The sequence below is a fragment of the Artibeus jamaicensis genome, unplaced genomic scaffold, assembly GCF_021234435.1.
Source record: "Artibeus jamaicensis isolate MK-2021 breed Jamaican fruit bat unplaced genomic scaffold, CSHL_Jam_final contig_64, whole genome shotgun sequence".
Taxonomy (NCBI): domain Eukaryota; kingdom Metazoa; phylum Chordata; class Mammalia; order Chiroptera; family Phyllostomidae; genus Artibeus; species Artibeus jamaicensis.
Window position 1 is genome coordinate 13,468,360 of NW_026521911.1, and position 17,324 is coordinate 13,485,683.

The following is a 17,324-nucleotide window of genomic DNA, read 5'->3' on the forward strand; positions in this document are numbered from 1 at the left end:
GAATTGAGACTCAGATGGGTCTGTGACATACTGAGGGCATGTGGCTAGTGCGTGCTACTTAAAACCATGAGAGAATAATGACTATTTCAATTTCTCTGCCGTTTTCTGAAAAGCTGCTGGGTAAGGACCAACGTGGAAGAGAAATGAAGGAATCTTTTCCTGAAATACTTGGTAACTCTAGGATTTTGTCCTAACCGAACAAGAGAACAGAGGTGGATAGTTACAAGACTGATGAGTCATTCTCTTGGCAAAATTCCCTGTGGTGGTTTGAATTCTTCATGACCCTCTCTTCCGAAGAGACTATTATTTAAAAATTAAATAATATTGTTCTTGGCACCACGAAGGCCTTCTATTCAGCTGAACCTCAATAGGGTAATGACGGAGGAAGGTGATGGGCAGGGAAGCTGCTGAGGACAAGGGAGTACCTCTTCCTTCCTCCAACAACACAACAGCTCTTTGATGGGCTCCGCCTGAGAGGACTGGGTCAAAAAGTGAACTATGACCATGAGGAATAAAACAAACAGACATGTTTGGGAAGGTCTCTGAATAGGAATTGTACATGCATGCCTGGTGCGTGCAGATCAGTGGGTGGGGGTGCCAGAACTGGATGTGAGACTAAGGACAAGTTCATTCTGCAGAACAATTATCCAGGAGATCACTGTTAATCTGTCCCAGCCCCGATGTTAACCAAATCCTCCTTCTCCTGGGCTTGACCTCATCTCTGCCACCTGATCTGGTAAACCAGGAAGGAGGTCATTTTAACCTGGAGACAGAATGACCGATGTGGCACATGGGAGAAAAGAATATCCAATCTCCTCCTCTGTCATGGCATCAGGAAACAGAAGTTCTAGGTTCAGAGTCACTTGGGACTTATTTTATGACCACCATTTATACTTCACTGTTTTTTTTTTAGGTTTTACAAAGCAGTTTTATTCCTTTTGTTTTGGGGTTCTTTTTTTTTTTTTTTTTTTGAAAATTCACTCCAAACAAAAAGAGTGCCTTTATGACATTGGTTTCCAAACTTTGCTAGTTATTAGAACCACGTAGGGAGTGAATAAATAAATGCCGGTCATCTGGGGATGGAAGCCCAGATGAGTTTTTAAAGGTCCATAATTGGCCCTGGCTGGTGTAGCTCAGTGGACTGAGCACGGGTCTGTGAACCAAGGGATCGTGGTTTGATTCCCAGTCAGGGCACATGCCTGGGTTGCAGGCCAGTTCCTAGCAGGGGACCCACAAGAGGCAACTGTACATTGATATTTCTCTCCCTCTCTCCTTCCCTTCCCACCTAAAGATAAATAAATAAAATCTTTAAAAAATAAAGGTCCATAATTGATTACAAGGTACAGCAAAGTTTAGGAATCACTGCCCTATGAAGGAGATGGTGAAAGTGTTGTGCCTGTTTTGTAGACAGTAATGCTCAGGCTAAGAGAGTTTAATAATCTGTCCAAAATCAAGGCCCTAGCAAGTTGCAGAAATGGGTCTCGAACCTGAAATTCCATTTCAGATCGTTGGTTCATTAGCTCATTTACATAATCTCATTTAATAAGTAGGTTTTGAGAACCAGCCATGTACCAGCCACTGGACATACACTGAGAGACCAAATACACATGTCCCCTGCCTCCATGAAGTATTGGTCCAGTGATGTTTTCATTCAAACCAATGTCCTTTGCATCCCTTTATATTTTGGAATTATGCATGCTAGTTGAGTGCCTGGCAGGCTGAGGTGCTCAGCAAAATAACACCAGTGGTGATTTTGCTGGAGTTCAGGTGTGCGGTGCAGAGTTGCCCCATGAGAAGCCACAGAGAAGGGAGATCAGACTTTGAAGTTGCTGGCCCCAGATTCTAATTGTGGCTCTGCCCTCATCAGTTATGTGGTCCTGGACAACTTCCTTAATTTCTCTGATCCTCAGTTTCCTCATCCATCCATGAAGATAGTAATACCCATTTTAAAAGGTTGCCATGAGAACTGAAGCCCCCTGTGTGGTGTGCCCAGATAGTGGCTGGCACATCTGAGGCACTTAGTGAGCACAGCTGGGTCAGGTCCCTACCAGATGGAGGTACTGTGGAGAACACAAGGATTCATGAACCTCATATTCCTGAGTCATGCAGCTGCCTAGAGTGTCCTTAGAATTTCTTGTTCTGTTTATTCTTTCTTTTCTAACCTCTATCCTCAATCCATTCTACTCATCTTCCTTGGTACTCAAGGTTGGGACACTATTTACTTAGAACTTGGAGGAAGTGACCCCCAAATTTTAACTGTCGATGAAGACCTAATGCAAAACTAATGAGAGAAACTCAGAGGGGACTGGGCTGAAAGTTCAAGTACTAGGAATGCTTTTTCAATGGTATTTCCATTTTTAAATATGATTTACTGGTATATTAAAAAAGAAAGGAAAATGTAGACCCTCAAACTATGTGAGTTTCTCTCTTTACAAGTGCTTTGTTTATATGATCAACATTAAATTGTTTCTTTATTCCTTCCTGAGATAAAAATCTAATTCTGGCACTTAATGAATTTGGGTGTCTCCTAAAATTTTTCTCACTTCATAAATATGATTAGCTCTGTGATCCATACATGTTAGAACTAGACGTACTTAATTAAATAGCTCTTTTCTGTCAATGATTTTCTGAAAGGTCACAGGAATTCCTGCACATGTGACTTGGCTATTCTAAGTCTAATTGTGTCTTCCCTGAAGGAAGTGATGTTGACATTCACACAGACCTGCACGGTGACCTCTCCTTCACGTCTCAGAATAAATGACTCCATGCCTAAGGCTGTATTTAGTGGCATTTAGCTACTAAGCTCTTCTAAGCCTATATCCTTTGATAAAGTCAATATTTAAAGTCTCCTTTAAATGACCTACTAAGTTTGCTCTCAATTAATGTTGATTAACTAAATATATCATTGGCTAATTGATTGGGTCATTATTGAGTAATCTGAAAACTTTTCTTTTACAGTTGAACAGTCAATTTGGATATTAGTCTATATTTTATAACTTACCTTAAATGAATAAAGATATTAATACTCTTTCTTTATGCCTACTAAGGAGCAGGCTTGTGGTAGGTGTGAATGAACCAATGCATTATTTTAATTTTATCCTTCCAGAACATCCATCTGAAGTCAAATACTGACCCATGATTATACAGTTAACAAGTTGTAGAGTTGAAGTATGAACCCAGGTCTGCATGCTGCTGAAGTCCATACTCCGAACCGCTATTCTGCACACACTATTTTGCATTGCTTTCTTCGTCGTGATTTTGAACACTCTCCAGTCATCTTTGTCAGCCATGTTAAAGATAAGATATGATCAGTCTACAAAAGGGCATGTTTCTTGGCTGGCTATATCTTACTTTACCCCAGCCTTTTGCTTTAACATCTTCTCTAGAAGGAAAAGGAAGAAGCATGCAGCAACCTCCGGTGTTCTCTCCCCAAAGCTGGGCAATGACAAGGGCTGGGAATAGAAATGAAATAGTCTCACCAGGAGAATAAAATGCAGTAGTTTTTGTCAAACCCAGTTAAAGTCTGGCTGTGACATCAATTTAATAGGGAGACACCAACATTTTAAAAAATAAGATAGACTTGAGTAGAAACTATGAGTCTGCATCACATGAGTAAGGGTACGTACCATTTTGCTAAACTGTTGCTCAATTGCCTGTATGAGTGTGTGCCCACATGTAATGTGTATTTAGGTATAGTGTCTTGTGACGTAAAGTGTAATTTTAACTGCAGGTTGTGGTTCAAATATTTTGAGAAACACTTGTAGTGTAGGATCATGATTATGAGTGATAGAGTCAGACTGCCAGTTTGGATCCCAGCTCTGACTCTGGGCACATCACCTGACTTCTCAGTTTCATCTTCCTCCTCTGTAAAATGGGATGACAACAGTGCCCACTTCATAATGCATGTTATGTGCACCAGGGTGTCTGGTGCTTATTAAGGACTCACTAGCTAAACATCAGCTGTTGTTATATTCTATAAAGCAGTTGGGGTGATGAGTTGGTGGCAAGCAAGAGCAATGTTTTGTATGTCCCCAGAATAATTTTAATTCCAGATGCATACGTCTATCTGCTCCCTGGGCCTCCCCCACCTACATGTCACATAGGTCTGTCAAAACATCACATGCCCCAAACCATCTCCCTGCCAAACCTCCTTCCTACCTTCTCTACTCAACAATGGTGCCATGCTTTAGCCCAGTAGAAACTTAATAAAGTCCTGGATTCCTCACAACTCAACTCAAACATGCAGTCATTGCTAAGCCCAGTTGACTTTTTTTTTCCAGTTGACTTTTTAATTGCTAAATAATTCTAATCGCTTCCCATTATCCATTTTCTTCATTTGCATTGTTCTGTTCTCTTTGATACCACAACATCCCTGGTCTGCTAATAAACTAAAGGTTCTGCAATAGCTGGATACTAGTCTTAACCACTCCCTCCCCACATTCTCATTGTCTTGCTTCTGAAACACACCTTTTAGAAGTTCTGGGAGACTAACATTTTCCTAAAACCAAATTTGATCATTTTACTTCCTAACATAAAACACTATCAAAGCCCACAAGGCTTTTCATAAGCTGCATGTCATTTTTGGCTTCATCTCCTGCCAACCTCCCCAGGGAGCCTTCAGTGCAGCAAACTCCTTTCATTCCCAGCAGAAGCAGGTGTTTTCATGCTTCTGAAAGTGCATGTGCTGGTTTCTCGCCCTCCTATGCCTGTCTGCTAATTCGTCTAGTGCACCGAAGGACGAAAAGGTCAGGGACTTAAACCTCCAGTTAAGTACCTGGATTCTCAAAATCCAGTGCACCTCAGGGGCACCTGGGTCTCTGGCTTCAAATTCAAGTTCTGGGCCTCTACCTGTAAATGTTGGTCACAGCAGAGCCAGAACTTTTCGGCGGTACTCCTGGGGATTAGGAGAAACTGCATCATGGGAGAGAGAAAAGTTTTGCTGAAACTAACCCAGAACACAAATTCATGATTGCAGATGAGTATCTTGTCTTTGGGAAATGTCTCAATAGAAAATCAATGAGCAGAATTTCCTAAGGAGGGGCATGGGTGGATATTGACTTATTAGTAAATATGTATTTCTTTTTTTAAAAGATTTTATTCATTTATTTATTTTTAGAGAGAGGGGAAGTTAGGGAGAAAGCAAGGGAGAGAAACATCAATGTCTGAAGAAACATTGATTGGTTGCCTCTTGCAAGTTACCTCTCACACACCCCAAGCTGGGGACCCGGTCCACCATCCAGGCATGTGCCTGGACTGGGAATGGAACCGGTGACCTTTTAGTCTGCAGGATGATGCCCAGCCCACTGATCCATGCCAATCAGAGTAAGAAATATCTCTTTCAATGAGCAGCAATGATATGAAGGAAAAATACTGTTATGTAAAGTAATTTAATGTATTATATTGAATATAATTATTTATTCATGTTACTGCCCCCAAATATGAAGTGTTCATCCTGCCAAAGCACAACAATGGTACTAATCACCATCCACAGTGACAGTGAGATCTCCTGCTGTCCCTGGTGGAAACCCTTGATGAGAGTCCTGGCACTGGGTAAGTGTGTGACAGAGAAAGTCAGCTGCCACACCTTTGGAGAAGACAGAAACTGAGTAGTCTCCACTGAGACCGAAACGAAGAGATTTCTCTGTTATTCTCGGTAGTAAGGGGAAAGGAGGGGAAAATAGAAGTTTCAAGTTAAGTAGCTGGGCTTGAGGGGCAGTTAAACCTTGATTAGAAGGCAAGATCAGAGATTGGCTTTCTTATAGGAAAAAAATTTCTGAAACATTTTTATGGCTGAAAGTTAATGCAAACCAGATAACCCTAGGCTTGAAATAAGGATCTCAGAATGCTCTTCTCTCTGCTGTCTCTTTGGAGATGTCTACCATCTGCCCCGCCCCACTTTCTCAGTCTAATCATTCATTAATCATTCATTCAACTAGCGGTAGTGTGTGAGATGCACAATTTTAGGCACTAATGAAAAAGACATGAGAAAGCCTAGCTCTCATATTCCAATAGAAGAGATGAATACAGATTCTATAAGACAAAATTATTTTCCTTACAAAGTTATAAAACAAGGTAATGTTACTCATTTGACAAAAATTTCTCGAGCACTTTGCGCAAGGCAGTGTGCTAGGGAGTGGGGATACAGCTGTGAAAAAAAAGTTCACGTTCCAATAGGAAAGACAATTATTAAATAATTACCCAAGTAATTATTTCATGATAAGAAATGCTACAAAGCAGAGGATGCTATGAGAGTGTGGAAAGAACCCAGAATACTGATGTAGTTTCCTAAGGAGGGGGTAGGGGAAGATGGTTAGGAGAGCCTTCCTCAAGGAAGCAACATTCAAGATAAGATAGGAAAGAAAAATAGAGTTAATTAGGCTAAGTTCCAGGGTGGAGTTGAGCTGAGAAACATTAGGTAGAGAAGAAATGGTCTGTTTAAAATGCAGGAAGGGGAAGGAGCATAGGCAGGACCAAGACTGGGCTGCATGTGGGTGACTTTGTAAGGACTTAGGTTTTCAGCCTCAGGGCAATGGGAACCCCCTGAAAGGTTTTAGACAGTCAGGATGTAATTCACTTGGTTGTGTTTTTTCTTTTCCCCAAAAGTCCAGTTTGACTACAGTGAGAGGAATTTTTGAAGGGTAGTAAGAACGTGCTGATACATTAGGAGTTTCCTGCAATACATACTTTCCTTTCTCCTCAAAACGTACTGGCAGCTTGGGCCAGGATGGTAGCGGGAAGGTGGAGATAAGTAGAAGAATAAGAGGTATATGCACAGGAGATAAGATGCACGGGACCTAGCGATATATGAGATTTGGGGGCTGAATGGGAGAGGGGGGTCAAGGATCACTGCCATCCTAACTAAATGGTTGACAGATGGCATCACTGGGGTGCGACACTGAACTGCAAGGACCAGAATTTTTGTGGGGAGAGGATGGAATGAGGACTGCACCTCAAACTGTGCTTTATACACATTGAATCTGTCAGCCCTGGAGATATTCCTCTGGAGACGTCAGTGGGAGGGTGAATATCCATAAGTGTGGGTCTTAGAGAGGGGGCTGGAGAATGAATTTGAAAATTGTTAGCAAAAATGTGATAGCTGAAGCTCTAGAGAGAAAGTTTAGAGTGGGGAAAGAGTTCAGGTCTGAGCTTTGAGAAACTCCAGCACCATTTAAAGGCTAGATAAAGGAGGACGAGACAGTGGAGAACAAGAAGGGGCAGCTGAGAAAGGGAAGGAGAACCAGAAGATGGATTGTTGTAAGATGCCCAGGGAGTGTGATGTTGCAGGGAGGAAGGAGTCATCAACACTGCTGAATTTCTCTGAAAGGTCGAGCAATCGGAGGCCTGAAAACTGTCCATTGGGCTCAGCAAAGTGGAGGGTGCCCGCCAGCCCGGGCATGTCTGCTACAGTTAGACCGGAGTGGTTTGAAGAGAGAGCAAGAGTATGGAAAATATTAATAGCAAATGCACACGACTCTCTCAAGAAGTTTGGCTATAAAAGGGGAGTGGTTCGAGGTAGAGACTTCAGCATGTTTAGAGAGAGAACGGGAGCCAGAGGCTGGGGTGGGGGTGGGGGGCGGGCTACTGATGGAGGAGGCATCCTCTGCAGCTGTCACAGGAGGGAAGGAGCAGTGAACACATGGAGGCGCTGTGTTCACAGGCTCCATGGGGAGGTTATCTGCCGGGAATGAGGGTCGGAGATGTCAGGACAGGGAAGTTTGAAAGAGAGGTTGTGGGGAGTGTGAGAGCAAGGTGGTCACAGAAACACAGGGGGTTTCTGGGCATTGATATGGGTGGGCTTCAGGTGAAGTTGGTGATGATAAATGATTACAAACTTTTTTCTCTTTCATGCATGTTTTCCTGCAGGTGGCTTGGCAGGCCTGCCACAGGCATGGAGAGGCAACACTGGGTTTATTCAGGGTTGTGAATGTTCTCAAAGGAGTGCAACAAAAAGACACAGGGGCAAAAAGTTGAGGTTACTGAAAGGAAGAGTGGAAATGATGGACCATGGAATCCAAACTGGACTGGAGTAGGCGAATGGGTGGACATAGCTGACCAAGCAGTGCGTCTGGTCAAAGTGTGTTGGAATCACTGATTTCTATGATTCTATGATTTCTATGAGTCACAGAGAGGAATTTCACACAATGCCAGGGCTCAGGGTGTGATTCCGGGAGTAGCTGAGGGGGAATGCAGAGGAAAAGAATTCCAGTTGGGAGAGGCCGGGACTTTGGAAGAGCCAGGCTTATTGATGCTAAAGTCATCCAAGATGATGGCAGGACAGGGGTGGAGAACGTCTGTAAGCTGGCGCCAAAGTCCTCAGTGAATGAAAGGTGCTAAATGACAGTGATGAAAAGGAGAAAAGGTCAGTATCTCTAAATAGCACAACTCTCAGAAAAAGAGCAGAGAAGCAGATTTTGTTGATGTGAAGTTTATTTAAAAATAGAGGCTGGGAGAGTTCTAAAAGTGGCCTTGCAGAATAAAAGAATACCTACCTATATCCTGACTTGGAGGGCTCAGAAGTGTAAACAGAAACATAAGAGAGGCTTGGAAGAAGCAGTCAACTTATGGTGAGGTAGGATTTAGTTAGCAGATGGAGCTGGAGAGATTGTCCTAGAAGGGGTTGAAAATATAAGGGAAGATCATTGTTCCTGAAATCCAAGTGGGATATGGGTGTGAATGGATGGCTGGGTCGGGGGCAAGGGTGAACATACATGAAAATTTGATAGAGAAACAGATGTAAGTAAAGGAGGAGTTGCGAGTGTAAAGAAAGGGGCGAATTGCTTGGGGTTACAAAGGAGGTGGAGGGGCAGGTTTGCAAAGGAGGTCATGTTTAAGCTGACATTAAGCAGAATTTCAGCTGATGGGCAAAGGCTGCCAGCTAGAAGGATCTGTAGCACAGAGAGGCAGAGGCCCCGGGAACATGCCACCAAAGGCCAGTGAAGCTTCAGTGGGGCTGCCGGGCAGAGCAGTGGTGGGTGAGAGGCCAGAGACCCGGACAGGCACGTGGCAGGTGGACCCAGGTCACGGAGGGCTTCAGGGACCAGATGAGGGGCCTTGTGGCTTAGGGAGCCCTGGTAGGCTTTTCAGTGGGGCCAAGGCATGGTCCCTGATAGTCTCTGTTCTAGAAAAGTGGGTCTCTGCCCGCACTGCCCTCTCCATGCTGTGGCTCACACTGTCCCTGCAGAGTTCTGCCTCAACCCTCTGGGGAAATGCTACCCATCCCCAAGGCCTAACCCAAATCTTAGCCCTATAATAAAGTCCCCCATGACTACTCCAGTCTACACCTTCCTCCTTTTCCCCAAATGTTTTTACTCTTGAAACCAGAATCATACCCCCAAAAAGGACAGTGGAAAAGGCCACTATTCACCATTTGTGTTAGCAAAAATTGTAAGACATAAAATTGTAATTATGAGAGAGAAACCTGCCTCTGTCACCTAGAAAGAAGGCAGAACAAGTGTTGTTCCTAGAGCACTGGGAAAAGATTCCTTTTCCTTTCTGTTTTATTTTTTTTTTAAGGAGTGCTTTCAAATTCAAGTATAAAAAAAAATCATTCAGTTGGAAAGCCCTGGGTTAATAATGTCTCAGTTAATGACAGACTGTGTGACCTTAGGCGAGTTACCAACTTCTCAGAAGCTCAATTTAGGAATTTGTAAAATGTGTTAACCACCAATTCCACTAGGCCAACAGAGGATCGTACAAGACCCTTTGTGTATCCATGCGGCATATTTACTGTGTGTGCTGCTACATGCCAGGCATTGGGCTAAGAGCTGGACTATGGCAGTGCCTTGCCTTCCTGGAGCCTGCAAAGCAGAAGGAGAGAGAATTGCACGAATGATCTCACAGTAATTGCCAGCATAGTAATCTGGGGAGCCAGGCACCCAGCCCGGTGCATGGTTCAGAATACACCCTTAATACACATTAATTAGTTCCCTGCCTTTCCAAACTTCTTTCAAAGTAATATAACAAGGACTGCTTGCTAGTATATACTAATTACTTACTTCAGAAATTGTCCGGGCTCTCTGGGCTGCACAAACACAAACAGAGCACTGAGGAAACCATGGAGGGACTGAGTTCGTGTCCTCTCCAGGTTCCCAAGTCAAAGGAGACCCAGTAGAAAACGACCACATCAAGTCACATCTCTCAACCTCAAAACCTTTGGTTCAGTAGTGCAGAGAGGGCAAAACACGCCAAGCTACAGGGTGAGGCGTTCTCCCAGAAGTCTGTCTGTGTGGAGGCAAAAATGGCAGCCTCAAATGAGAGCTGGGAATGTGGCTGCTGGGTGCGGGGGCCTGGCCCTCTCTACAGCCCCTCCATCCATGAAAATACAAGGGTGGGAGAGGGCTCTTCCTCCACTAACGGGCTCAATTCATTTCTGGTGAAAGAAAGCTTGGGTTTGCTCATGAGTGACAACATTATTTAAAGATCTCTGGGCACAAAGGCTTTCCCCAGTGGTCTAGGACAAAAGAATCAGGCGGCGGGCCTAGCCCTGCTTGTTGAGGGGCGGCAGCTGCTGGTCCTGAACGCTGCACAGAGATTCCTGCCCTGCCCTCCCTCACCTCCCAGGGCCTCCCTGCTCTGTGCCGCAGCTCTGCTGGGGATAACGCTGAGCTGGGAGGCGTGGGTGGGGGCGTCTAGCAGCAAAGCTTCCCCTTTCTTTCTGTAGCAGCGGCTAGCAGCAGCCGGGTAGGGAATAAATATCACTGGCTTGGGCATTCAGGCAACTTTATTTTGGTCAATGACTGGAAAATCATTTACCCTCTCTTTTCTCATTCCCTCGCTGACACCTGCTCTAAAAATATTTGTCTTCTTTACAGCAAATGTTTGTTTATGTCTCTCCCCCCATTTAGACAGTAAGGTTTCCTTATGGCAGGTACTGGATCTTACGTACTTTTACCTTAGTGTTTGGCTTGTAGTTGAAGTGTAATAAATGTTTGGAGAAAGGGAGAGAGAGAAGGAGACAGAGATGAACTATGAATGAATGAACAGGTGAATGAATCTTGGTCTCCAAGGTTGGGCAACTACGTTAGAAACGCCAATCTGGATTTTAGAGACTCTACTGGGTCCTCTGAGGTTCATTTCACAGAGGTGTCAAGTGGGGAGTGTTATGGGCACATAGAGCCTGTCTTGCTTCCTCCACTACAGTTTAACCCAGCTATCATGATAGTCATTTGTCTTACACTTTAGGCTTCCTTATTTGAGATTTTGTTTGGATAAATGATTTTGAGGCTAAGAGAACTGTTTGAAAAATGTTTGGCTAGAGTTTTCCTCCTTTAGGTCTCTTCCAGCTTTGCTGTGTTCTATGATGGGCAAGCACTTGTAACTTTTCTGCTTTGATCACTTAGAACATCTACATCTTATTCTTGGGAGGTTGCAGGAGGAGCAACATGAATTAGGACATTCACTTCCCAGGTACCCACGGTGTGCTAACTCAGGCCAGAGCTCGGACGGTGGAGCTGCCTTGTCCGGCCTGCACATGTCCTGGCTGTCCTTACATGTGTGCTGTCCCCTACCACACAAGCTGGGGTGTGGGGACTCTGGAGGCAAGTGGTGTTTTTAGCCTCTGTATCCAGGTCTATTTTCTCATGTTTAATTTTAACATAACTTATACTGCACTTCATAGCACTTCTGCCAACTGTCCAAAATGGGTGACTCAGCCCACAGAGGATGGACGTGCTGCTGTGCACGGGTTGGTCATGGACACTACCGAGGAAGAGTTCCTCACTTCAGCTTGAAAATGACATCATCAGACAAGCTGACAATCCCACAGCATGGACCACCAGCAAGAATATGGAGAGGCGGCCGTAACTTCATCTGTTCACTCACCTAGCACCTGTCTCCTGAGCACCTACTTCATGTGGGGTGGTGTGGAGTGGTGGAGCTACAGAGGTGGATAAGAGAAAGTTCTCCTGTTAAAGAGCTCACATCCTAGCGACAAAGCTTTAAAAAATGAAGCAGTTCAAGATATTAAGCACAGACAAAGCAATGTGTCCAGTGCTATAAGGTTACAGAATAGGGAGGGAAAATTTCTCCCTGAGAGTCGGGAAGAACAGCAGGGAGGGCTTCACAGAAGTGACATTTAAATTAGACCTTGACTTTGAACAGTTGTTCAAGCCTGGAAGCAGGAAAGTTCTTCAAGCAGGACAGGAAGGGAGCACCTGAGGGAAGAGGGGGAGATTTGGGTGCTAGACCATGTCAAGGAGGGCCTGAGAGGCAGGGGCAAGTTAGGCAGTCAGGCAAGAGGGAGAGGGTGACCAGATTGGAACGGGCCTGCAAGTTAATTAGATTACCCTGGAGGCACTGGGGAGCCAGTGAGGTTTGGAAGCCTGGGCTCATGTGGCACATTAGGCCTATTCTGTAGGCCTTGAGGAAGGTAATCAAGTGGGCAGGCACTGTCCAACCTCCACATTAAAGAGCCTGTTAGCAGCTGAGTATAGAACTGGGGAGGGGTGGAGGCTGGAGACAGTGAGGCAGTGATAGGCTGTGACCACCATCTATGTGAAGAAGGAAGATGCTGTTTCTTACTGCACAACAGGGTGGAAGAGAAGGGAGAGCTTCAGGGTACATTTCTGAGGGAGGACAAGCAAGGCATGATGCCTCCTTGTGTACTGAGCTATGTGGGGAAGGTAGAAGATAGACAGGCATTGAATATTTGAAGCCTGGGAGGCTGGGGCCAGCCTCCCTTTCTGTCCTCAGCACTGCTTAGGCATCTGTGTGGGGTCATCACCATCTCTGTGACAATTCTCCTTTCCTGGGGTGATTGTCCCCAACCCAAGCATGGGAGGAACTGCTGATGTCAGCCCTCATGGTTTGCATTGTGGCAAGTGATTGTTCAGTTCTGATTGTTCTATTCTGACTCTCTCCATGTCTTTTGTTATATGTTGAATTGTGTCCCCCAAAAGTCATTTTTTGAAATCCTAATCCCCAGTATCTCATAATACGACTGCATTTGGAGCTAGGGCTTTAAAAGAGATGATTAAGTTAAAATGGGGTCATTGCCACGGATCTGAGTCCACTATGGCTGATGTCCTTAAAAAGAGGAGGTTAGGACGCAGACAACACAGACAGACAGACTGGACAAAGACACAGGGGGAACAGGGCCCTCTGCAAGCCTCTGAAAAAAGCAAATCTGCTGACACCTTGATCTTGGATTTCTAGCCTTCAGAACTGTGAGGAAATAAGTTTCTGTTGTTGCAGCCATCCCGTTTGGGGTGTGTTGTTATGGCAACCCGAATAGACTAATATGCTTCCTGTGAACAAAATCTTTCCCGCCCCAAGCCTGCCTGAACCCACCTGGGCAGGATAAGTGAAGGCTGGGAACTGGGACCATGTTCCCTTTTTAAAAATGTCTCTGGCCAGTCCAGCTTATTTGCAGGCCTAGTCCATAATTACAGCCCCAGGCACCATGACAACGAACAGGCATGTGAGTCCAGGGAATCAGTCTCTTGGACAAGAATGGCACTGGGTTATTACCAGCGGTGGACTGCTGCTTTTGTCTAAGGAGCCGGTCAATTGGTTCACAAAACTTGTAATGCCCAGCTATCAGCATGGGCTCAGAGCTGGTTTCTTAAGTGTTGGGAGGGAGAATATACCACTTATACCACTTGAAAGAACATTATAAAATGAAATCTGTCTTCAAGAGGCAAAGGCTGCTGGAGATGTCAAGGAGCACTGCCCCAGCTGTGGTTACTTCATTATTATATCCACAGAGAAAGAAGTGTGAGGCCTGTGTCCTAGTGGGGCAGACGGAGGGAATCTCATGGTAACCAATGGGAAGTCATGGTTTTCAGACAATTGCTGGATGTAGCTTGCTCAGTCTCCACATCTGAGATAAGCCCTTTACTTAAGGGTTCCCACTGAAACCAGTAACAGCGGAGCATTTTACCCAACTCCTAGCCAGGTTTGGAGATGTAGAGTTTTCTTTGTTTCTGGCTAGCAACAACAGAAAAGGTTAGAGCAGTACTGCCTGGATTATCCAAGGAAGCCACCACATTCAGCAAGAATTGCAGAATATACTGCCTAGTCACTCCCATGGAAAGAGACCCAGAGAGGAGGGAGAGCACAGAATGTGGGAGCCAAAGAACCGTGCATTTGAACCTTGGCACCAATGGTTACTTAAGTATGTGACCTTGGGCATTTTGTTTAATCTTCCTTTGGCCCCAGCTTCCTCATCTATAAACCATGCATAATATAGACCCCTTTGCACAAGGTTTTTAGGCGGATTCAATGTGACTGTGTACAAAGAGGGAACAAAGAAGCTGCAGGGAGGTAACGATGATGGGTTAGGCTCACTGCCAGGAAAATGACTCACTGCTCTACCCCAGTGTTCCAGGTCACTGCTGCTCTGACAAATCAACGCAGCAGATCAGCAATTCCTTAACCCTTCTTAACTCAAGCAGTAAAAGTTAGCAAGCACCTGCAAAAAATGCCAGGCATCTACTATACAAACCACACACAGGTCCCCTTGTCCAGGAACTGACAATGACAAGGTCATTCCCAACCTGCTGGGAATTTTAACATCCATTATGAAAGGATCTTATAGTGCTCTGAATACCTTGCTCAAAAAGTGCCTCCTTGCTACAGCACCTTGCTATAACAGCTACTATTTCATAGTTTGGTTTTATGCTTAATATTTTGAAAAACCACACTTCTGCATGTATCGTGTGAGTCCCACAAAATCTTTGGAATGTCAACACACAGCCAGCAGGCTGCACAGCTGGGTCACAAGCCTGGTCTCCCTCAGATTTTCAGTTCAATTTTATAACATATGTCCTTTTCCTAAGTTTAAAAGAATATATGCACCCCTACATTCACTGTAGCGTTATTTACAATAGCCAAGATATGGAAGCAACTTAAGTGCCCATCGGTAGATGAGTGGATAAAAAAGCTGTGGCACATTTACACAATGGAAAGAAATCTTACCCTTTGTGACAGCATGGACGGACCTGGAGGATATTATGCTCAGTGAAGTTTGTCAGTCAGAGAAAGACAAATACAATATGACTTCACTTATCTGTGGAATCTGAAGAACAAAATAAACAACCAAACAAAATTAAAACAAAGTTTATGGACAAGAGGGGAGGAGTGTTGGGGGACAAGGTGGAAGAGGTGAAGAGATTGAAAAGTACACATTGGTAGTTAAAACAGTCATGGGGACGTAAGGGAAGCGGAGGGAACATGGCAAGGAGCGGTGCGGTGGCCATGTGTGGCGCCAGCTGGGGTGCCGGTGACGGCGAGGGGACACTGTGGAGGGTGTATGACTGTCTGGCTCCTGAGCTGTGCTCCTGAAACCAATACAAAATAAAACTGAAGGAAAAAAAAAAGAAAAGAAAAGTTGTTGAAGATCTTAAAGAAAAAAAGAAAGAAAATGAAGTTTGTTAGGTTGTCCAGTAAGATTATGCTTTGCTGGTAATAAATAAAAGATTCAGAACAACAGCAACCAAAAGTAGTATGTGCTTATTATACCCTCTGAAAAGTTTAAAAAAAAGAAAAATTACACCTATTCTCATCACTCAGAGATAACCACTGTATCATTTTGGCCTATTTTCTTCTAATATATTTCCTATGTTAAAAAAATAAAATTTTTTTAAACAAAGTTGAGATTATACTATATGTAAATTTCATTGTCTTCTTTTTTCCTGTTTAAAATTATATGATAAACATTTTCCCACATACTAAAATTTCAACCTAAAATATCATCAAAAACTGAAAATGATTCTACCTAATTAATAATTCCCATTTTGCATGATTGTTTCCAAAGTTTCACTACTATAAATTGTGCTATGATGAGCACACATAAAACTTTGTTTGCATATCTTTTTTTTTAGAGTGAACTACTATAAATTGACTTAAGAGACTGACGAATCTTTTATTCATCTAGAAATATTTAATGAATATACACTGGGTACTGGACAATATTTAAAACTGGTAATACTATAATAAGCAAGAAAAATGAAAAGCAAACAATATATCCCGGCCTTCATGGAGCATACTAGACGAGTCCCCCCTTACCTGTGAGGAATATGCCCCAAGACCCCAGTGAATGCCTGGAGTCAAGGATGGTACCAAACCCTCTTATATACCATAGTAAAAGAAGTACTTTACAGCTTGTTTTTGGCATAGCTGAACTGCCAGCGCTGGTACTTTTGCACTTTGAGGCCATCATTAGTAAAGTAAGGGTTACTGGAACATAAGCACTGTGTTCCCAGCACAGTCCACCTGACAACCAAGATAGTGACCAAGTGACTGACTGAAAAGTGGGGAGCAAACTCAGTGTTCATACCCTGGGCAGAGGGATGATTCACGTCTCGGGTGGGATGGCATGAGATTTCATCCTGCTATTCAGAACGGCACACCATTTAAAACTTACAAATTGTTTGCCTGAAATCTTTCACTTAATAATATTTTTGGATCATGGTTGACTGCAGATAACTGAAACTGTGGAAAATGAAACTTCAGATAAGTGGGGATTACTATATGAACAATTCTAAGTTTCTTTAGGGATATAGCCAAATCACTTTCCAAAAGGCTAGAGCAACTTACAACCCCACTAGTAGTGCATAAGTAGCTATTTTACTGCATTCTTACCAGCACTGAGTGTAATGGTTCAAATTATTTCAATTTCATAACAGTTAATGGGGAGGTTGCATTCCTTAAGGACTTTCCCCCTTTCCTCTCTACCCCCATGTATTTACCAGCTAACAAAACACAAGTCAATCGAAGAGACATTTAATTCTCATCCAAGTAGCAAGTTTCAAAGTTGTTCTTATCTCCAGTGAGAAATCAATCCCCCACCAAAATCAGGGATGGCAACAGTGGAATCAACTCTCATGCTTTGCAAGGTGGCCCTTGAAGGTAGCAGGCAATGCTGATGACAGACCTGTGTCCTCAGCATTTAAGACCTGATGTGTCTGGGAGATGAGTCAGTAGCAAGTTTCTCCAGCCAAATACCAACGCTCCTTGGGGGATTAGGCAGGGCAAGTCAGGAAAGTGGGACTCTACAGGGATGGGGGCTGAGTCAGGATCAAATGAGGTTCTTTCACAAAAGCACTTGATCATCTGAAGGGAGTTTTGTTCTTTTTCATAGAGGCCTTTGTGAGGTGTTGAAGACTTTGATAGAGGCTGGCTTGTAATGTGTATGGAAATATAAAAAGTAAGTAAATAAAATATAATTAAATAAAATATTATATATAATATTTTGGAGTGTTTACCATGTACAAGAAATTTTTGGAATATTCTCTTTATAATAACTGAATATATAATGTTTACGATGTATCAGGCACAGTTTTAAGCACTTTTGGTTCCATTTGTGAAATGAAGAAACTGAGGCA

At 43.7% G+C, this 17,324-nt stretch overlaps 1 protein-coding gene across 3 annotated transcripts in view; it reads right to left on the reverse strand.

Annotated features, from left to right (window-relative positions):
* ME3 (malic enzyme 3) overlaps positions 1-17,324 on the reverse strand; it is a 180,410-nt gene that overhangs the window by 103,670 nt on the left and 59,416 nt on the right. Inside the window, exon 2 of one of the 3 annotated variants that reach the window (XM_053670799.1) lies at positions 14,917-15,016. The exons of the other annotated variants lie outside the window; for them this stretch is intronic. Coding sequence (XP_053526774.1) covers positions 14,917-14,931 — 15 coding nt within the window. The 5' untranslated portion in view covers positions 14,932-15,016. The remainder of the gene's footprint in view (positions 1-14,916; positions 15,017-17,324) is intronic. 3 annotated transcript variants of the gene reach the window in all.